At 35.1% G+C, this 24,450-nt stretch overlaps 1 protein-coding gene across 1 annotated transcript; it reads left to right on the forward strand.

The window, feature by feature from the left end:
• Window positions 1-2,631: 2,631 nt before the first annotated feature.
• On the forward strand, window positions 2,632-23,828 carry LOC138705111 (serpin B4-like). Its single transcript, XM_069833749.1, has 9 exons — window positions 2,632-2,674; window positions 4,294-4,409; window positions 9,846-10,022; window positions 10,316-10,434; window positions 13,474-13,607; window positions 15,455-15,666; window positions 18,959-19,144; window positions 20,135-20,282; window positions 23,601-23,828. Exons 1-8 carry the CDS (start codon window positions 2,665-2,667, stop codon window positions 20,261-20,263), a joined length of 1,083 nt encoding a protein of 360 aa, XP_069689850.1. The 5' UTR covers window positions 2,632-2,664; the 3' UTR covers window positions 20,264-20,282; window positions 23,601-23,828.
• Window positions 23,829-24,450: the final 622 nt, after the last annotated feature.

The following is a 24,450-nucleotide window of genomic DNA, read 5'->3' on the forward strand; positions in this document are numbered from 1 at the left end:
TGGGTGGGTGAGTAGGTAGGTATGAAATGTCAAGGTCTTGGTCTATTCAAAGCAGAGTGGAAAGCTAATACTTGTCGCTTCCTCGCACTGTCAGCCAATCCCTACGTCACAGCCACTCGAGATCTCTTTACTGAAAGCACCGAATGCCTCAAATCTTTGGAATTAACCGAGGCATCCGACGTAATTAAAATCCCACGAACCAGTTTTTATGACGCTCGGTGTATGAGGAAAAAGCTTAGAGAAAAGAAATTAGAGGTGTGGGCTAACCTACCTCAGAAAGGCCTTTGCGTAGAGCTATACGACTACAGCGAGTATACTGCGGCGAATTCTCGAGTAAGACATCGCGAAGGCCTAACCTCTAGCGAGTGGCGCGAAGCTATTAAAATGACTGCACAACTATCTTCCGTACGTTCCCTTCCGGGCAGGACTCGGGACAACATCCTTTGTCGGCGATGCCACAGAGAGCCAGAAACACTTGCACACGTCCTGGGCTCATGTCCGCACGGTGAAGTACTCCGTAACTCACGACTCCATAGAATTCGTTCGATGATCGCCGGACAGTTTAGATCAACAAATTTTCAAGTGTTCGAAGAAGTACACGGACTGGCAGACAATGCAGTACAAGAAGAATAGACATGACTGCCATCCCACCAAATAACAACAATGGCCACATCAAAGGTCCCACAGTTAGATTTAAAAAAGAACAAAAGAACCAACCTGAATATGTAAATAGGGAAAAAAACGACATATATATGCGTACCGTTCCATATTTCATGGACAAATACGGCCTACAACGAATTGAAGTAATACGCCTTATGATTGGAGCGCGCGAAACTATTCCCGGTTTCTTCTTTCAAATCTGGCAACGCTTCGGCTTACAGAGGAAGGCAATTGATGACATTGTTCTTGCAGCTCTGAAGGGATCTATATTTCTACTCCGAAACTATGTCTACGGTCAACAGTGTTCTTCAAATAATTAATTAGTAATTATTTATTCCATCATTTCTTGTCATTCCTGTATGACTTTCTTAAACTTAAACATATGTACGTTATTTGTACTTACAACTGTATATTGTACAATATGCTCTGTGTTTGTGAGAGCCTGTTAATACAGTAAGCTGTTATCGTTTAGATAAATCAATCAAAAAAAAGTAGGAGAAATTAATGGACAAAACAGAGCGAAAATACAACCGAAAATAGAACAGAATATAGAGAGAATATATAGCAAAAATAGACGACAAATTTGGGCGAAAAGATAGGGAAAAGTGAGCAGAAATTAGAGCGACAATAGAAGATAAACTAGAGCGAAAATAGAACAAAAATAGAGAAGACAATAGAGCGAAAATATAGAGAAGATAGTGTGAAAGTAGAGCAGAAAATAATGCAAAATAGAACAGAAATTTTGCGAAAATAAAGCATAAAATAGAGCGAACATAGAGCAGAAACAGAAAGAAAATAGAGACAAAGTAGAGAAGATAATAGAGCGAATATATTGCAGAAAGCAGGGGAAAATAGAGCAGAAAATAGACGCGAAAACAGAGAGTAAGACAAAGCGAAATTATAGTCGAGTATAGGGCGAAAATAGAGCAGAAAATAGAGCGAATTTAGAGTAGAATATAGAACGGAAATAGAGGAGAAAATAGAGAAATAGTAGAGCGAAAATATAGGAGAAAATGGAAGGAAAATAGAGCAGAAAATTGAGCACAAAATAAAGCACAGAATAGAGCGAAACTGGAAAGAAAATAAAGCAATACTACAGGAGAAAATAGAGCGAATTTGGGCAGAAAATACATCGAAAGAAGGGCAAAAAATAGAGCGAAAATGAAGTAGAAAATGAGGCCAAATAGAGCGAAAATGGAGGAAAAAATAGAAAGAAATTATTTCTTCAGTTCATTGTAAAAAGAAAAAAATTATGTCATAGACAATCTTTTGTTATTCCAATTCCTACAACTGTTTTCTTCAGGAACTCTCCATTGTTTGTTATGTGTTAATACTTACAACTCTCTGTCTTTAAACTGTGATACTCGATTAGATTTCAGTACGATTTTAAAAAGAACTATATTTCTTTAGGCATTTAAATTATGATGTTTTTCCTCTGCTTTTGAAATAATTGTGCATTATTGTATGGACATTTGGCACAATAATAACTACAATATCACATTCTAGCATCTATTATCTATCCTTCTTTCTTTCGTTTGTATTGCTTGTTTTGTTTTTCCAATATTATGTATTTTGTATATAAATTGTTTCAATGTAAGCCAGCTATAATTGAAATCTTGCTTCTGTTGGTGGTGAAGTTTACATAAATAAACAAATAAATAAATAAATAAATAAATAAATGGTGATGATGGCGACGACAACGTTACTGTACTAGAAAAGATAATTTTGTGAGGGCAATCAGAGAAGAAATTAAATTATTCAAATTCCTCTTACTGAACGTTATTTTATGCCAATCACGGCTTCGTTTCGTGCATGTGAAGGTTCGTTGTAATGTTTCTCGATCTATTGACTAATAAATTCGATTCCAATATCTTTTAATGACATAATTTCCTGTCGCTTAATTATATCATTCTATGTTATTGGAAAATTAAAAGTGTAGCTCCTTTATCTTATCTCATACCTCTCCAGCTGTGAGAACAGTAGGTCATTAAGTCCGGTAACAACATGAGGCTTGGTGAGTAGCTGTTCTAGAATTCGCAAGAAAAAGTGAGACATATATACGTTCAAAAGGTGCGTCTATAGGACTATGTGTAGCTTCAATACTCGAGTTTATGAAAACATTTTAATGTCAATAAAATTAATAACTTCTTTGATTGAGGTTCTGGCTGATATGCACATCTAATCAGGCAGTACATCTCACTTGACGATATGTCAGAGGAAGACAATTGTTTGTATACATGTGAAGTCTAACTAGTGTAATATGTAACTAGTCGTCGATGTATGCATTGGAAGGAGAAAGGAACTCGCCACTCTACCCGATTATATCCTGGCCTAGTTACCTCATAAGCGGTGCCTTCTTGGTATCACTTCTGAGGTTCAGACCTGTCTTCGGGCAGTTCACTAAATAACAAAAAAATTAATAAAATATTGACCTTATTTTGATTAAATTGCAAATCCTATTTTTTATGAAAACTCTACTTGTAAAGTAAACAAGAATTTGTGAATGAATATATTTAAGAAAGAGAAAGAATATCTAAACATACAACTTCATATTAAACATTAATATACAGTATTATTAGGTCGTCTCAAAGATCTTTTTCTAAAAAATATCCTACTAATTTATTCTTGACTTGCTGGGCAGTGGACGACTTGTTTTTATCTGTTGTTGATATTATTATGAACACACAACAAGAGGCATTCAATTAAATTTTATTGCATAATATATAATATTTACTATATATATTGTCTCTTATGGTCAGTTTCACATTGTATGTATGTATGTATGTATGTATTTTTTTATTTTATTGGGTTATTTTACGACGCTGTATCAACATCTAGGTTATTTAGCGTCTGAATGAGATGAAGGTGATAATGCCGGTGAAATGAGTCCGGGGTCCATCACCCAAAAGTTACCCAGCATTTGCTCGTATTGGGTTGAGGGAAAACCCCGGAAAAAAACCTCAACCAGGTAACTTGCCCCGACCGGGATTCGAACCCGGGCCACCTGGTTTCGCAGCCAGACGCGCTGACCGTTACTCCACAGGTGTGGACTGTATGTATGTATGTATGTATGTATGTATGTATGTATGTATGTATGTATGTATGTATGTATGTATGTATGTATGTTTGTATGTATGTATGCGTTTGTGTATGTGTGTGTGTGTATGTATGTATGTATGTAGGTATGTATGTATGTATGTATGTATGTATGTATGTATGTATGTAGGTATGTATGTATGTATGTATGTATGTATGTATGTATGTATGTATGTATGTATGTATGTATGTATGTATGTATGTATGTATGTATGTTCTTGGGAACAACTAAGTAAAACAACTAGAAAATGTAAGTTCAAAATATTTAAGATATTCATAGGCGAATCACTATTCACAATTAGCCCATGCAATAGAAAAAATATCTTTCACAAACGGAATTGCTTTTGGTCATAAAGTTATTTGTAATGTGCTTTGTTACTATACAGTATATTAGAGAATTTTGTAAGCACTAAAAAATTTACTCATTAATTACTGTAGTAATCCATTTCTAGTACTAGAGTTCAATATTGCAACATTTTTTTTTCTGTCATATGTATTTCACACATGATTGATTAGGTTTTCCATCTTATTCATTAGGGTTACTCTCCATCGCAGTAACCATAATCTATGTTTCATCAAGAACAGCTCCCACGAATGCCATCGCCAAATCAACCATCGATTCTCTAAACTTATTTTCGTTGGAGCTTTTTAGGGTAAGATGAAGTAAAATACTTAGATATCATTCTTAATTAAAAGTAAAATTTAAACGAGAGATGAGATTATAGGAATTAAATAATGATTTCAATTAAGTACCTTCAAACGATCAAGCAGCAAACATGATTCGCAATATAACATTGCAGTGAACGTTAGATGAAATCAAACAAAAGCTTCCAACTTCCAACTAAAATAAAAATTGAAATCCATCCATCCATCCATCCATCCATCCATCCATCCATTCATCCATTCATTCATTCATTCATTCATTCATCCATCCATCCATCCATTATCCATTTATCCTTCTTCCATTAATTCATCCATTATCCATTTAATTAAACATTTATCCATCCATTCAATTAAACATTTAACCATCCATTCATATAACCATTTATCCATTCATTTATCTATCCATTCATGTATAACGTTTCAGACTATCTAAAAGGTTTCAGTCTCTAATCTCTGGAAATACTGGCGATATGGGGAACAGGATGCAGTGTTGTATTCCCCCTTGACTTACTTCGGACAGGATAGCTTCAAATTGGGAATCCCGAACACGAGCTGATTTTCGAGAAAAAAAATACAAAGGCTTTAAATCCCTATCCCGCCAACATTCATCTATTCATTCATACGTTCATTTATCCATGCTCTATTTATCCATCTATCCATCTATTCTACTCATTCTTCAAACCAACCATTCGTTCTTCTATTTACTCACCCATTTATTTGTTTATCAATTCAACCAATTATCCATTTATCCATCTATCGAGCCACCACTACATTTATCAGTTTATATATCTACACATTCATCCATTTACCCATTCATCCATCCATCCATCCACTACATTTATCAGTTTATATATCTAAACATTCATCCATTTATCCATTTATTTATCCTCCATTCTTATCTATATACAGTATCCATTCACCCATATATATATATATATATATATATATATATATATATATATATATAGGGTATTTCAGAAACCCTCTGACAAACCTTGGGGCATGTCCCTCACACCAAAACAAGAAAAAAGTTTATATAGACATATGTCCGCAAGTTCTTAATTTTTAGTTTTACAAAATCTAACAGATGTTTCATTATGTTCTTTCATTAATAACTAAAAACGAAGGATTTACGGACATATGTTTATCTGAACTGTTTTTCTTGTTTTGGTGTGAGGAACATCCACCCGAGGTTTGTCAAAGTATTTCTGAAACACTCTGTATATATTAAACCAATTATCCAATTTTTTATTCGTACATCCATCAACCCTTAACCATTCCTCAATTTAGGCATGTTCTTCCTCATCCTTTTAGTCATTTTTATCTTTCCATCCATTCTTATCCTTCAGTCAGTCCATCCCACTCATTCTTCCCTCACCCACACAACCAACCATCATCCATTCATCCATCCGACCATCCATCCATCTAATATAATAGTCTGTCTAGTCTGTCTACATAATCTTATCGATTTTTATAATCTAATGAAATGTAATAAAACGAAACTTTACCTAAGCTAGTAAAATGTAAACTGATGTATGCATTACGTATTATATAATATTATTTATTGAACCTAAACCTAACTAAATATACATAACTATAATATAGTCTAGTGAAATTATAGTCTAGACTAGTAGCGTATAATGTAATGTAATTGAGAAGCCGAGATCAAAAACGGGACTTGTCATCAATTTTGGAGTATCCGAATTAAGAGTGTTCCCATATTATATGAGCGACCCTTCACCGTGTAAAAATGAAAGTCGTTACGTGCGTGGAATATTGTAGTTAAGTTAAAAAACAGGACTTGTGAAGTGACTAGTTCCCTTCTTCTAACAAAGAGGTTCATGCACTTTGAGATAGAGTGTTAAACAAACTGACCAGCATTCATAAATTCTGAGAGTGCTGAGAGTGAGTTGTGAGACAGTGAAGATGACCCAATTGGATAGTGTTTTACTAAGGTGTCAACTTATTTATAAATATAATTTTGTGCTTTAATGTTTATAACAATAGTAATATAATACCAAAAAAAGGTTACATTATTTCATTTATTTACTCTTTTTAAGAAAATCTGTTCCTTTAGATCAAAAAGGGGACATGTCAAAAATTTTCAAAACTATTTTCTATATGTTATATTTTCTAAAAAAATTAACATCATGTGAGACAGTACTAAAAACAAGAGGTTAAAACAAGTACAATGCAGTCTGTGAAGTTTTATGTGTTTTTCTTAAAACAAACTCTGAATGTCTAGTCCCGTTTTTGATCTCAGTGCCTCAATTAGTGTAATGTAATGCAACCAAATGAAATATAACAATGAAATCCAATCTAATGGAATCCAACATAATGAAATGTACCATAACGATATCTTATTAATGTCGCCAATCAAATCCGAGACATACAAGGTGCGATAAAGGAATCGGACGGTTTTAGAAGGTCGTTTACTGAGCGACATGAGGGGTTATGGATATCGATCGACCGTCGTTTGTTAGCATTTTTGATGCCATTTTGTGTAATCATGGAAGTATGGAGTTCGGGGCATCGTGCTTTCGTTATCGAGACATTTTTCAAGAACAGTGATTCACTGTGAAAACCCAGCGTGCCTTTCGTCTCTAATTTAATGTTGGCCGCCATGGAGCCGTTCCTGCTCGCAATACCATATTGAGATGGGTACAAAACTTTCGATTATCAGCATCAGCTTGCAAGAACAAATCACCAGGACACGTTCGAAGTGTACGAACGCCACATAACATTGAGCGAGTAAGAGTGGCTGCTACGAAGAGTCCACATCGATCAGCTAGACGGCAGCCTATAGCACTGAGACTTTCAGAACGTTCTGTGCGCCGAATATTGCGTTCAGATCGTAAGTTACATCCATATAAACTTATGATTGTTCAGCAATTGAATGAGGGAGACTATGTCCAACGCAGGACATTCGCCGAGAGAATGGTGGAAATTTTGGCTGACGAAGTTGTTATGTTCATGAGTGACGAGGCACATTTCCATTTAAATGCTTATGTTAATAAGCAGAACTTCAGATACTGGGCCCCCGAAAATCCTAACGAAATACATGAGCGTCCGTTTCACTGTGCAAAGATTACAGTTTGGTGTGCTGTGTCTAGATACTGCGTCATAGGCCCGTATTTTTTTGAGGAGAACGGGAACACTGTGACAGTGAATAGTGAAATGCTGAGGACATTTCTTCAACCAGAACTGCGTAGGCGTCTACGTGCGATTGATAGACAAATTGTATGGTTTCAGCAAGATGATGTCACGGCTCATACGGTAGAAAATTCAATGACAGTTTTGCGCCTCATGTTTCCAGGGCACATCATTTCTCGGCGAGACGACATTCCCTGGCCTCCCCGCTCGCCTGTCCTTACCATCTGCGACTACTTTTTGTGGGGTTATCTGAAGTCCAAAATGTAAGTAAACAGGCCCCAAAAAACTGATGACCTGAAGATTGTCATTGCTCAGGAAATCGCCAACATTGATGGCGAAATGCTGGAAAGAGTGACACGCAACTTCAGGGAAAGACTTGAAGAGTGCGTGGAGAAAGAGAGAGAGAGAGAGAGAGAGAGAGAGAGAGAGAGACGGACACCATTTGAAGGACATAATTTTAGAATCTAAATGTATGTCACAAAATGGCATACATAGCCAGCTTTTTTTTTTGGCAATAATAGATTTGTTCTAATAGACATAACTACTGAGTTATTTGCATATGAAAATCGTCTGATTCCTCTGCCGCACCTTGTATAAAATAATTCAATCCCATTCAATTCAATTTCCCAATTCATTCCAATCCCAAACATACCAATTGAATACAATTAATTCCATTCCAATACCATCCATATTTCCATTGTATTTATTCAGCTATTCAGTCATGAATTGGTTACATATGTTTCCCCAGCAATCAATTATTTGTCTGTCTATTCGTCGTCCTGTCATGTCATCCGTCTGGAATTGCACGTCTCTATGCATGTTCTGTCTAATGGTGGGGTGTGATGTGAAGACCTGTGGTTTTGTCGCAGTGATAGGTTTGTCACTGGTTCCGACTGTGACTATATTTCCGAAAGCACATCTCCGAGAAGTCGCCATCTCAGATCGATACGTGGTTCATAGGGATGGTGACTGATGTACGTATACAGTATATGAAAGCGCCAGTGTTCAGAAATTGCAAGTCAGAAGATTAACTTGAAGGACAACATAACTGGAATCTAAGTAATTATCGTCACACTCCAGACTAGAGGTCCACAGGTCCACGTCAGTAACACTTTGACACTGAAGTTACAATGCACTCGCGATTTTCTTCCACGAATGACTCACATTCGTAAACATTCTTGGACGAATATATGGGTCCACAAATCGCGATAAATCATGTCACAGTTTGCTTTGCTTTAGTATACTCGCCGCGATAATTAATTTTGTTGATATGAGACATTGCACTGGTATATCAACTCAATCTGCATAAGAGCTGTAAACATAAACGTTTGTCCGCTCGTGATGGAAAATATAGGCCTACATGTTTTGACTACATACAGTATAGTGCTAATTTGTAGTCCATATGGGTAAAGGCGTTTAATTTAGAAGATTTTTTAACAATTTAACCCTCATTATTGATTTAGGGGAGAGTCGGGTAGTATCGGACATCGGGTAATATCGGACAGTGAGTTTCTTTCATCTACCACACGATGATAGTACCTGATTGACATGGTTACGTTTCTGTGATGTCACATAGAGAAACGTAACCATGTCATTCAGGTACTACCATATGGTGGTAGATGAAAAAAACGCACTGTCCGATACTACCCGATGTCCGATACTACCCGACTCTCCCCTATATAAAATATCAATAATAGAATTTTACGGAATATGTGAAACTGGTCACCAGTTAGGTGTAGGCCTAATGGTTTGGGTCTCAAAACGAAAATTTACGGTCGGTACATTACGGGCTGTGCTATATATTTTGATTGCAATATTCGGATTCATTCCAGTTTTGTTCCGATATACATATTCCTTACAAAGAACAGTTACATTTCTTAATTTTGTAAAATTACCACCAATTGAAGACTTGAAGAACCCAGACAAGCTGGGACTTCCAGCAACAAGAAACTCCTACATCACGACTGATGACGACAGTACCCCTGGAATTTGGCATGTATTGCCTGCCATCATCTTTAGTGAACGACTCTATGAATGTCAGGACCTTACAACATTCGCAATCGCTAAGATACATCGAACACAAAAATCACACTGTGACAAAATCGCTATTATCTATCACAGCGATTTTTTCGGACTTGTCACAGTTCGAAGCTGTGACTGTAAAACTCTCACATCCCACCTATATTTCCGTCTTCTCGTCCACGAAATGCTATCAATCCCACATCAAAAACATAGAAAGTTCATCTTTTTAATAATATAGTATAATTTTTTAGGATCTAGTACAGTTGAAGCCCAGCAACTTCGCGTTGTCACCAATCGGCGTGTCCACCTTGGTGGCACAGCTGCAACAGGGAGCGAAGAATGCGTCCAGAACACAGCTGGAAGAAGCACTTCACATAAACGCTGGTGTGGCAAAGTCAAGGATTGGAACATTGACGCGGAAACTGAAGGTACAGTACTCAATAACCGCGGAATAATAACGAGGGGGGAGGGGAAGTTTATTCATTACAACTACTGTATTTGGTCTTATATTGGAAGGCAAGAAAGGAAATGATGTTATATATGCGGCTATTTTGGCTGTCTTATGCAGTTCATTAAATTATTCATTTGCAAATGAAAGTGCAACATAACGGTAAGTCGCTCGTTTCATTCCATTCGTTTTTATGACAATACATATTTATTACTTTTTATGTATCTTGCTGTACAATTTCTACAAGAATAGCTAATGTTACGTTTAATGTAGTTCATAGGAAAGAAAGTGGACGAGTCTCTGCTAGTGGTGCCGAAACTGGACATCGTGCACTGGGCATTTGGTGACAAGATATTTAATCCTTCAAGCATACAAGTTGTGCCAGAATTCAGGTAATGAAAAAGTTTCCGAAATAATGATTAATTCATCCATTGTTGTTGAGTCAACAAACAAAACGTAACTGACTTTTCTTTTGGTTTTGAATTTAGGAACTATCAAAAGCTGTAACTGACAATTATTACATAAATTTGATAACCTTATTTTCGGAAAGAACTAAATATTGTAACATTTTCCATTGTACTTGGATTTTCAAAATATGCCCTTCAATCTCCTAAATTAACAATAATTATTTAATTTAAGTGTATTTTCTATGCCCAGTTTGGCTCCAATTAAAAAGCGAAGAAGAAAATCTATCTTTCCAAATTATGAGTCAAAAAGATGTAAATATTTAGTAATGGATCATCGAAAATATAATTTATTAGATCACTTTCAGAGACTTAATACAAAGTTTTAAAGTCAAGTTCTCATAATTTGCTAAAATTTAAGCTACGAAAATAACACATACTATCTCATTACATTATTTTCATATTTCGCAATATTTCAGTTCTCTCACCATATTAGAAAATATATTCCTTGTTACAATTTGTTCCCTTGATCTATTGCTAAAATTATGTACATAAAAGATATAACTTATCACGTAACCAAAAATAAGATAAACTTTTATATTCTGGATTAGTATCTAAAAGAGAGTTTATTTTCTCATACATGAAGAGATCTGAATTTATTTACATAGCCTATTACACGATTCGAGAATACGTATTGATATTGAATATATAATTAATTTTACATAAATTAACGTAAAATTAATATCCGTATACCTGTCGTAATAATTTTTGTATTAGGTATTATTTTTCTCTTCAGTAGAAATAGTATTTAAAATTTATTTGAACATCACAGGATATTATGGGTTTATATTTGTATTAAATTCGAACTATATTCCACCTGTGGAACTAGGGGAGAGTTGGAAGTGATGGCTGCTAATCTTTAAAGAAAGAAGTCAGATGTTATAATATGATGTGCTATGATAGACTATTTCAGCTGACAAAGCAATAGAGCTGTTGGCACAAAGTAGTGAAGAAATATATAAGGGTTCAGAGCCATGGTGGGCCAAGCGCCATTTATTAAACACAGAGAAAGCAAAGTTAAAGCTTAGTGAATACTATAGTTTAATGAAGATTGACGTATCATTTAGTTTTAATGTGCATATTTTATATCACTTGCTATAGCCTGTGTTTAATTGAATTAAGGAATTCACTTAATTTTAACGCTTGTTTTCTCTGTTTTTTTATATGGCGCTTGGCCCACTATGGTCTGAACCCTTCATATCGATGGCTGAGAATCAGACTGTTCTAAGTCCAACTTTTTACAAGAAAGAAATATATGTTTCACTGTGTTCCAGTTCTTGTCTGCATATATAAATCGAACAAAATTGTAAATATTCCTCTCTATAGGGTTTCTATGAAGCTATTCCAAACTGCTTTATGAAGCTTTGCATGTCAGGAGCTTAAAGCAGCTCTCCTGAAGAAAAAACAGTGAAAAGGACTTGGAACAGTTTGGTTCTGAGCCATCCATATGTCTAATTGACTCCGACAGTGTCGAAAAATGGCACAGTTACTTTCCATGCAGCGCTTTTATCACGTCGATACTTACGCAGTTATCTACTACGTTCGTAGATGGCAGCAGGTGCTCTCTTCGGCTTAGCTTTAATGCCATGAAGTTTATAGCTGGTTTATCATTATGTTAGGGTACGTACACGTTGGAGCAATGATAAACGATAAAAGAAACCATCTAGCGACGCTTTGGTATTATAAAAAAAAATGAAGTGTTCATATCGGAGCAACGAGGACGCGGGAAGCGAACATTTCGATTTATCAGTAGAAGATATTCTATAGGCTACATCCACTTAATGAAAGAAGGTTCAAGGTTAATATAACTTAAATACATACAAAATTGAACCCGTTTCTCATCCCAAAGCTAGTATAAATTCATTGTGTTGTGATTGGTTCTTGTGATCACATAACGTATCACGAATAAATATACAACTGATCAATTTGCCAATGATAATTAATTTAATATGACGAAATAATAATAAATCGATTACTATTCGGATATATTGATAACCACCGGTCATTACACGGATTAATATTATCTTAATTAGAGATCATTTGAACGACAAGAGCGAAGAAAATGGATTTTTTTCTTTTTCGTCGCTTTTATCGCGTATCTTCGCTTGTATCGTTACTACAATATGCACACCTCAATGACAATGCATGCTTCAATTCTCTCTGATATAGCATCGCTGCTTCTTTTATCGTTTATCGTCGCTCCAACGTGCACGTACCCTTACACAGCTTACACAGCAACACGCTATATTAAGCAAATATTCGTCAAATTATCCACATCAGAATGACCCGATTGCTTCAGTCGTAATACCAATGTTTCGCAATTAACCTAATCCTTATCCGAGGAATGTACAACATAAATTATATATACAGAGTGAACAAAATGTGATCAATAGTTGAGGAGAGAAGGCTTACGCAGATGGTAGAAATACAGATATGCCAAAAATTAATTTATCGGTACCACATTTTCGTAAACCTTCCTAAATCGGTTTCTTGCACTGTAGTAGGCCTTAACGAAATGCTTCCTACGGTATATACTTTATATAAGCGATCCTATAAAAAGTTATGGCAGTAAAATCTTTTAATTTTATTACATTGAAGAATGTTACTTTCCTCTTGAATTTATTGCATTTACAAATAAGTTTCTTGTATTTTCTATTCTACAGGATTCTATCTTTATTTTGGATATCTACAGTTGCCTGGCGATTTCACTAACATTTTCATCTCCATGCATAAGAAAGAAATAAAGTGGAGAATTCAAGTAAAATGTGTAATTAAATAAACTACTCACATATTTTTTTACAAAGATAAGGAATTTTTAGAAACAACAAAAAACTCTACCTTTTACATAAAATAAACTAGACTGTTACTATATTCCAGGAAAATTCTCTGTTTTAAATCTGAAATTCAACCAATAGCAAACTGTAATTTTTGAAAATCAAAATCACGTACTTTTATTTGTACTAACAGATTCGTACTACAGAAAGATTTTATGACCGAAATTGACAGAACAGACTTTCATAAACCAGAAGAGGCAATGAAGCAAATCAACTCTTGGGCAGCTGGAGTAACTCACAACAAGATGACCAACCTTCTCCCAAAAGGTACATAATTTTGTAGATATTTTTAGACAAAAGATTAACTATGAGAAATTGCTTCTAAGTTAAAAGGTTCTAGCAATAGATATAATTATCGAAGTTTCTCTAGATAAAAAACATCATTTTCTGAATATCAGTACCTAAGTTAAAACATAAATTAGTGAGCAAAATAATTAGTTTACAAATTAACAAACGGTGATAATTGAGAAATTGAAAAGGAATTGTACATTTTTATATTTTATTGCTGATCCGTACGTCGATAATGGAAAGAAAAGTTCGAAAAGAAAACATGCTGAAAAACTGAGGCGTTCAGAGCACAAATGGTCCAACGCACAAAATTATATTTCCACTTTACCGTTACGTAACAGCGCGCGAAACGCGATACATAAATGAAACTTGTGCTGAAATCACATGGAAAAGCTAGGAATGATGATTATGCCGATTTACACTTTGAAGAGAACAATATGTGGAGCTCTTTAAAGCATTAAAGTGGTTTGGGACATTTGTGCGTTGAGCGACTCAATTATAAGATGATGAACCTGTTTATTATGTTATTATACTACTATAACCGTGAAAGCAAGATATTAACAAAAGGAAAAGGGACCGAGCGAGCTGGCTCAGATGGTAATGTTTGAAAATCGCATTCAGAAGGTCCCGGCTTTAACCCTCTGTTCGGCCAATCTAACTGAGGTTCTACAGGGTTTCCATCAGTCACAAATGCTGGATTGGAAATTTACATATCATTATTCATTACTGCCTTACTAACAAATTTCATAAACAAAAGAATATAAATCAGTGACATCAGTGTTTATGACACTTATTCCACCACGGAACTCTTTTTAAACTATGGTGCAACCGAGGAAACCTTATAATCAATTTTCTTTCATTTATTATTATTATTATTATTATTATTATTATTATTGAAGTGGGTGTAACTGTGGAATTGAAACTGTGTTAATAATGCACATTAAATTGTCGAAATATTGTATTTTCAATTATTTTCAAACTACAGGTTTGCTATAAGCAGTAGATCTACTATGAAATTTTATAAGAACTTCAGAAACCGAAAAATGGAATCTTTTTTATGATAAAAATGTCACATTTTTATTACTAGCCTACTTAATAATAATAATAATAATAATAATAATAATAATAATAATAATAATAATAATAATAATAATAAAACATGTGAAATCTGGTATCACAATAATTCTCCTTAATGGGATGAATATGTTTTTTAGCATGTACATTCCTTTTACATATGGTTTTATGGCGGAAAGTTGTAGCCTCATTTCCGCTTCTGCATTGTGTCTGTTTCGGCATTTTGTTTTAGTGAACACTTAAGCAAAAAATATAGTGATAAAAATGATAAATTAGATGTTTAATAATAATAATAATAATAATAATAATAATAATAATAATAATAATAATAATAATAATAATAATTGTCGATGTTTCATGTTACCGGTACTATTGATTCATATTTTCGTGACTTTTGTATTCATTTTATGGTATCCAATAGGCCTAAGTACAAAATAAAGTTAGAAACTAATAGAAACCTAAGTAAATACGTCAGTGTTATGAAAATGATCACGATGCTGATGAAAAATAATCATAACAGAACTTTTGAAAGAAGACGATTGTCCAGTGTTTGGTTGGAGAAACCCATGTGTAAAAATAAAAATCCCACACATAGTGCATGTATACTACACACACACACACACACACACACACACACACACACACACACACACACACACACACACACACAATAAAGATAAGAAATAAAGACGTGACACAAGGAAACATGGTAGTGATTATGTAAATAATTGTACTCATATTTTATATTTCAGAGTCTTTATTACCAGAAACACAATTACTTCTGGCGAACGTCGTTTCCTTCAAAGGATCATGGCTGAAATTTGAGAATGAAACTAAACAGAATGGGTTATTTAGCCCGACATCCCAAGAAAGACGTTCTGTTCCTACAATTTGCTGGAAAGAAACCCTGAAAGCTGAAGTAAATCTTGAACTCGGAGCTCAATGGGTACATCTTCCATTCCACGTAAGAACATATTGAAAAAGATTTTATTTGCACATAAATTCTTTCACAGAAAAATGGTAGCATATTGTAACACATGTGTCCACAGAAACATTCTGTGAATGTAAACTACTATAATTTTGTAACTATGCATATTACGAAATTAATACCGGTGCTATTAGGAAGAACGACTCAAGGAGTTTCATGGGATGTGTAATTGTAATTGTTGACAGAAAACAATAGATGACACTATAAGAAAAAAAAAGACGTTGTTCCCGCTCTTTCACTTGTCATTGTGGCATTGGTGGATATAAGCAAATTGTATTAAATGGTGTGAATATTTACATTTCAACTCAGTATGAATTCTGCAACATTTATTAGATTAGAGAGTTATAGCGAACCCACAGGAACGTAGTTGGTTTGTATAGGAATACCATAGTACACGGAGAGTTCAGCGTACCTTCAGATGGGTGAATCAATTTGCGGCACCTGCTGACAAGACGATTATGAGGTGGTACAATACACACCAACTACGCTCCTATGGGTTCGCCATAACTCTAAATGCTGCAGAATTCACACTGAGTAGAAATGTAAACATTCATACCATTTAACACAATTTGCTTCTATCCAAAAGTGCCACAATGACAAGCTAAAGAGCGGGAACAGCGTCTTTTTTTTTCTTTTTTCTTAAGGTGCCATCTATTTATTTTCCCCATCAATTACAATTACAGATCCCCTGAAATTTGTTGAGTCGTTCTTTCTAATGGCAGCGGTATGAATTTCGTAATAAGCATAGTTTCAAATTATAGTAGTTTCTAATCTTGGAATGTTTCTGTGGAAACAGTGTACATCATAGACTATCATAATATGATATCGTATCGTATCATAATATTATATATTATATTATTAATATGCTTTATTAAGCACAATATGTACAACTTCCAGCCATTTTTTATTTGTTCTTGAGGCCCGGCTCAGGATCTCGCAGAGCAAGGGTGACTGTGGATTACTGATGGAAATATAATGATAAAGGTGAGGGGAGACGGGATAACCTATCCATCACTCAGTCACGACACCATATATCATACAGAGTGCTTCGTATAAATCTAACACAATTCTTCCTTTATTTATTTCAACAAGAATGATGCTAACCACAATTTGTTATACGTAGTATCTTTGGAAAATTACTAAACTCTATAGAAAATGCTGAAAAAGTTCTCTCTCCTGCTCAAGGCACAACTGAACACGTCATTTCATATTACTGGATTCTCATTGGAGGACTCTGTTGTCAGTACCATTGATTTCGTGTGCAATGTTTTGCTTCAAATCATCCAATGCCTGGGGTGTGTGCGGCGTAAACTCTGTCCTTTAATAACCCCATAGGAAGTAGTCCGGTGTTGTCAAATCCAGAGATCTCGGTGGACACAGGCTCTTGGAAGTTATCTGGTCGTCAAAGGAACTTTCAATTATATCCATGGATTCGTCGGATGTATGGCATGTGGCGCCGTCTTGTTCAAAATATCCAAAACCCACATGTCATTCATGAAGCACTTATGCATCCAGTGAAAGTCGGGGTTTGGTACGCAGTTTTCACACAGAGAATAGTGGAACCATTTTTTTCGACCACACTGTGACCACTGCAGAGAACCGTCACATTTTCAATTAATTTGTTGAGTAACTGAACAGTGTAGACCTGAGTCCAGGATATTGTGTTGAATTAAGCCTTGAGCAGGAGGGAAGACATTCAGCATTTTCTATAGAGATTAGTATTCTTTCAAAAATACACTACATTTGAGATGTAACAAAATATGGTTAACTTCATTTTTGTTGAAATAAAGAAATAAATGTCTTAGTTTTACATTAATCACTCTATATATCATGAATAGCCAAGAAAATATTGGAAATAAAATCTAAAGATTATTGACGCAGAGTTATTTAGGTGAACAAACGGTAAAGTTTTATATCCCGTTATGCACAATAAATGTTTATTGTATTCGTCTAAAGAAATTTGATTACGAAAAAAATAATTAAAATACACGTGAAGTGCAGTCCGTTGTTATCAGCAGTGCGATATAGCGGAGATGTGAAAAACGTCATCACAATTTCTTACAGTTGAATTAATTACATTTACCAATTTCGGCAAATTTAGTATCTAGCTACATTGAGAGCTTCGGAAGTAAATTTTATATTGAAATGAGAGATAATCCCAACCAGGCTACAGTACAATATAAGTGAAAATCTTCAGTACTTAAGAGGTTAACGTATATTACATTCAGTGCTATGTGAGCAGTGTGGAATTGGCAACGAATGGAGGGTTTAGTACACGTTTTTTATTTTGTGGCTCTACGAGGGCTATTTCCCATGATTTGTCTCGCTATTTCCGCACCGTCTCTTTTCCCGGATGCTCGGAAGAGATATTTGAGCAGCCACAATTAGTTCCTGGTCTGAATGTTCTCTAATCAGAGACTGTAGACTTTTCTGTGTGGTTTTTAAACCACAATCTTCAAAAAGTTTCCTCGGTCTTCCTACTTTTGAGGTTGACTGAACTGAATTATTATCTTGGGTTTTAGGTTTTACTGCACTTAGACTGTTCTGGATATATTAATTCTTTTTGCAACCATTTGATTGGTTGAATGAATGAATGAAAGAAAGGAGAAACTTTAAAATGTACGCGAGTTCGGGACTGAGATAAACTGAATATGTGAGCTCCAAAGCTGTTGGCCACTTGTCTCACTCCAAGTTTCGCTGCTCGACTGAAAGAACTCTAGAAAAACCTACGTCTTATTTAAATCAGTAATTATTTCATTGTCTCTGACCGTAGTGGCTGTAGTATTTTATTTAGATCGACTGTACAAATATAAATTGGTAAGAAGAGAACCGTGTGGAAGGGTTAGCAAATTCACTTACACAATACAAATATCTCTATATCTGACTCGCTGGCAAGGTTAGGTTAGCAGCAGCTGATCCTAATGAGTGTACCTTTTTTGTGTTGCGTAACAACTGCTCATGACGGAATTACAGTATATTGCGTTACAAAAGTAATTCGCCTGCCTGCTATGCGCACTCAAATGATCGAAATCAGTGTTTCCTTACAGAAATTGAAGAAGCTTACGTCGAATATTCTTAGTCTGTTACTCCTCAGTTCGCCAGTATCAATAATAACAAGCAGTGTCTCTCTCATCAAAAACGGAAAACGTACAATACCCATTTTGAAGGGTTGATCTGTACAAATTGATCTTTGTAAACCTTTTCTTTAGGTAAATGTTATCTTACTTACAGCATTACTAAAATATTTGTAATAATAATTTTTTTTCAGGGAAGTCACTTCGTCCTGGTTGTTGTATTACCTACTACGAAGTATGGATTAAGTAATGTACTGTGCAAAATAAAAGATAATGATTTACAAAAAATATTAAACCCTCAAAGTTTGATGGACGTTGATATAGAGGTACCAGAGTTCAAGATCAGTTCATTCTACTTCTTGGAGCCTCTTCTGAAGAAGGTAAAAATATGCATGTAAAATGTAACAGAATAACATAGGAAGATCATAAAGTAGTTTTATAAATTTCTGTATTGAAAAAAACAAAATACATTCTGTCTAAAAAGTGAGAGTAAATTAGGCAGCAACTGAATGTTGATCATATCACACAATCCAAGGCTTGCAGGTTCAAAGTCTGCAGATCGTGATGGATTTTAAAGAGTATGAAAATTCTCAGCATGAGATCTTCTGAGAGAGAAAAGTGAAGATGAGATATATATGTGCGTCTATTTTTGCCACACAAAAGAATCCTTTCGAGGCAAAATATGTCGACCATTTTAACCTACTTTGACATTTAGAGCAAGAATTTGATTGTATGAGAGTTTACGTAGTATGGGTCTGTCCCAACTTACAACCCTAGTCTATACCACACGGCCTCTATACATTTTAGTTTTAACTTTCTCGACATTATTGTAAGATAGCTATCTATAAACAAAAACAAAACTTTTTTTGTAAATAATGACCATTATAAGACACATTTTGAGCCTGCAAAGTATTAAAAAAATTCTATATCTGTATCATTTTAATATTTTGATACCGCTAGAAATCATGGTAGCAAGGCTAAAGATGTTCTAGGAAATCCAAAAGATTTCATAAATTCCAATCACTTTTTTACATGTCGATTATAGCTTTTAGACCTTTTCACGAGTCCTGACTTTATTGTCATACAATAAACTACGTAAGATTTTAACTAAATTGTTTGGAAATGTTCCGTATCCTAAATTTTGAGTGAAGTTTTAATTCTTTTCCTTTAGCTGTCTTGTCTCCGTGTGAGATTTTACAACAAATATAATTAAATTTTGTTCTTTATAATATGGATTTTTTCTTATTTTATTGAATAATTTCCTTTTTTCTGATGATAGGCCTATTTACACTGTAAACTTCATAATTTTGTATTTGCTCAATATAGTGCTTTCTGAATATAAGTAAAAATTATTTTCATTACGTTTCCAGCTTGGAGTTGAGGATGTTTTCAACTCTAAGTCCAATTTGACAGGAATCAACCGTAAAGGCCCCCTTAAGGTCTCCCACATCATGCACAGCATACATTTAGAAATAGGATCGACGCCAGCTGTCAAATGAGAACATTCTACTTACGAGGGTAAGGTATAGATTATTTGATGCTCCCTGTCATAATATGTAAAATGACGCCGAACAGAATTGTAAAATTAAAAAAAAAAAAAAAACTGTGGATTTGGTGTAGTATACGAACATATAGTTAAAGATAACATTAAGTAGAAAGACTAAGTGAGGTCAGATTCAATTTTATTCTAAAATACTGACACAGTTTTGCGCTAGTCATTCAATAAATTTTGCAGACGACCAAGCGATTATCGACCAAGATTCGGTTGAAATGGAATTCATAATGAGAGGATTGATTCTTACGTCAGTAGGGGCTTAAACATAAATTTCAAGAAGACAATTTCTGATCGTTGGTGGAGAGAGTAGGAATCTGAATTTCTTGGAAGGCGCAGTCAAGGCAGTAGATAATTTCAAATATCTGAGATCTAGTTTTCACCGATTGTGGACATGTGAGAAAGTGGTCGATAGTTTGTAACATAAGCCCGCATCACTATTAAGCAACTTAATGGAGTGCTGTAGAGCGATGACATCAGACAAAATACCAAAAAGATTATACTTAACCAAATTGTGAAGAGTATCCTGAGACATGGTGTAGAAGCTTGGACACTAACAGCAAGAAAAAGAACTGCATTAAAGCTGTGGAAATGGATGGGCTGCAATTATCCCGTCTTCAAGAGATATGAAATGACTCCACAATATAAAAAACATAATATAAAAAAACGTGGTTGATCGTCTGGAACAGGGTTGGAGAACTGGAGAAGAATGGGGTGGAAGCATGGGAGAAGAGTTGGTTCTCCCATCCACAAGGCCGGAGCCTTCAATGAAATTTCTGTGACGTTTGGCAAACACACTGTTCTCTCTTCTCTTATCCCCCTTCCCTACAATGACGCGAAGGTTACAGGGAAGGGATGAGTTATGTGTTCCGGCTTATAAAGTGTGCTTCAATTGTAGCACAGTTTTGCATTCCTCGTCTGGAATCTCGAAAGCGTCGACGGTTAGAGTATATTGAATGAATGCCAAAAATGCGATGGCTCAGAACGATATTAAATTGATCCCCTCCGGGAGAAGGAAGGAAGGAAGGAAGGAAGGAAGGAAGGAAGGAAGGAAGGAAGGGCACCCCTCGGTTTGCGTGGAGATGAGGAGTCATGCGAGTCAGAAGATGAAAAAGGGGAATACAAGGCAACTGCTGAAAGTGGAATGCTGTTAAAAGTAAAAGTAAATTCCTCTTAGAAAATCGTTTCATTTTTCAATTCACTCGTTATTTTTACTAAAAATGATCATGATTTTTATTGTGGATCATTCACGCATAAGTTGGCTTGTAAACAGTGATACAAAATCCGTCCAAGAATGTAAGAGAAATCACTGTCGACAGACAGACGAATTGCGTGACCGATACGACTTTTTTTCGATCTCAAGGCTTCTGAAGACGTGTACCGTCACTAATATCAAGAAAACGGTTTTCTTCAGCATCAAAATTCCTTCTCGGGACAACTGGAGAATGCATGTGGTATAGTATCTCCGACCATGCTCGCTGCTGGTGACAGGGCCTTACCGAGCAATATAAAATATGTAAAAATTACGAAAGTAGTCATATGCAAGGTTTAAGGAGTATTCTAAAAGAAAATACACATTTTAAGATATATTATAACACATTATCAGAGCGAAATTTAGTTCAGAAAATATCGTTTAAATCGACGAAAGCAATTTTCGAAAAAAAAAAAAAAAAAAGTTATTGTCACGTACAATATTCCTTCATGTCGGCAACACTGTGTACTTGGTTGTTCCCGTAAAGGCACAGTTATACTAGCGAATAGGGATTATATAGAATGAACACTCAGCGAATTTTCCTGTTTTGTTTCTCTGCGCGCCGGCGTTTAGTTCCACTTACAAGCGCTAGAGATTAGTGTAATCGAGAACACGCTAAAATAATAATTGAATATAAGAGTTGAGACACGGGATCCAAACATCGCCTACCTTATTGCATAATCCAGTAACGCTTTGCTTCAAATAAATTCAAGTTAACAGCTTCTCCTTATTTTTCGGTGATAAACTAGTTGTAATAATAATTTTTTTGTGTTTTATGTATAGTAAATTATATTAAAAATAATATAATACATTATAAAATTATTTATCAAATTCATTCAATATTTGTATACAATATATAGGTATATGGTTTTACTTGTCATAGGAGTTTTGTTTTTCCATTTTCAGCGCTATCAAATCATTACATATTTTAATATTGTTGATGGGGGTCAATGTCTCAACTCTCATTATAAGGGAACTCTAGAGTCTAAACATTACAGTTAATGACGGATTTATTATTTCATAGGTCCAATTTATTTTATTTGAGTACATAATGTACAGTAGTGGCAAAAAAAACCGGACCGACTCTTGTAGCTGATACGAAAGAATCCTGTGCTGTATATTGTGTCAAACTGCGATAATTTCAATATGGATAATGAAGCCAGAGGTATGTACTCCTATTTAATGTAAACTACGCAGTTATCTTTGCCGAATAGAAGTAGAAATGTAATATTGATGCCAGATAAAAATAAAACTCTCAAAGTTTTTCGTCTGTAAGTTTGAGGCACTGAAGGAAACGATAGACGGTAAGAATCGAACAAATGCAATAAATTTCATTATTACAATTAATTATACAAGATGGATGTGTTTTGTGACTAGCAAAATTTGAATCTGTGACTCTGAAATCAGCTACAAGGGTCGGTCCGGTTTTTTGCCACTACTGTACCTAGATGTATTAATTGTGTGTCTGTTATTTTCCGCTGTGTCGACTGCTAACTCGTGTGATGCCAGCGTCAACTCTAGGGAAAAAGCATAATCTCACGCTCAAGCTGGTTTGAAGGTCATTGAAATCAGTCCTGTTACATCAAAAGTACCGACGCGAAGTGTCTATACTTGTAATTCCCTACACGCTGGTTACACTGTTAAACGGTTGAACACCAGTTCTCGAATGTAGCCATTTCTTCTTCGTTGAACAAAAATAAAAAAATTCCCAATAATATTACTTTACTACTACTACTACTACTACTACTACTACTACTACTACTACTACTACTACTACTACTACTACTACTACTACTACTACTACTAATGTTTTTCACTCTCTTATTAAGGTACAGTCCTAGCAGATGACGTTGAATTATTATTATTATCATTATTATTATTATTATTATTATTATTATTATTATTATTATTAGGTACTTTTGCTTGCTTGCTTGCTCGCTTGCTCGCTCGCTCGTTCGCTCGTTCGCTCGTTTGCTCGTTTGTTCGTTTGTTCGTTCGTTCGTTCATTTATTTATTTATTTATTTATTTCAGAGAAGACAACACTTCCGCATGGAGGCAAGATGTATTTAAAAGTGGACCATCCATTCCTGGCCATAATTATTGACAAAGCCACTTCCCTGCCATTGGTTTTAGCAAGAATCTTAGATCCAACGAGAAACTGACCAGGTATAAGCCTGCATAACAAGTTGACCATGGGATTATGTTCCAATGACATGTCGACATTTCATCTCAGTAATCATCGACATGGAAATTCATCAAGTGCTTTATAAATTAATAAATATATAATTCTGTTAAAGAGATGGCTGCTAAAAAGCAAACTAAAAAAAAGAAAGAGAAAAAAGAAAAAAATTACCTATGTAATTTTTTTTTTTTTTTGCAAATAAACAAAGAAATTAATTGTGTGGCTGCAATCAAACGGTGTCCCTTGTTACAGGGCATTGTTACAGGGCAGCTATCCCATTCTGGATTTCCTATCTCATATACAATATGAAACGAAGCTGTGTTGGGAAGAGTTGGTGAAGAAAGAATGATGCTGAAACTGAAAGAGAAAAAGTAATTGGTTGGGTCACTGGCTGAGGAGAAATTGCCTACTAAAGGATGCACTGGAAGGAAAGGTGAACGGGAGAAGAGTTCGGGGCAGAAGAAGACATCAGATGATAGACGACATTAAGATAAGTGGATCATATGCGGAGACTAAGGGGAAGGCAGAAAATAGGAAAATTTTGAGAAAACTGGGTTTGCAGTTAAAGACCTACCCTTGGCAGAACACTTATGTATGTATGTATTTTTTAGTAGATCATTTTACGACGCTTTGTCAACATCTTAGGTTATTTAGCGTCTGAATGAGATGAAGGTGATAATGCCGGTGAAAGGAGTCAGG

This window comes from Periplaneta americana, chromosome 8, assembly GCF_040183065.1.
Source record: "Periplaneta americana isolate PAMFEO1 chromosome 8, P.americana_PAMFEO1_priV1, whole genome shotgun sequence".
Lineage (NCBI taxonomy): Eukaryota > Metazoa > Arthropoda > Insecta > Blattodea > Blattidae > Periplaneta > Periplaneta americana.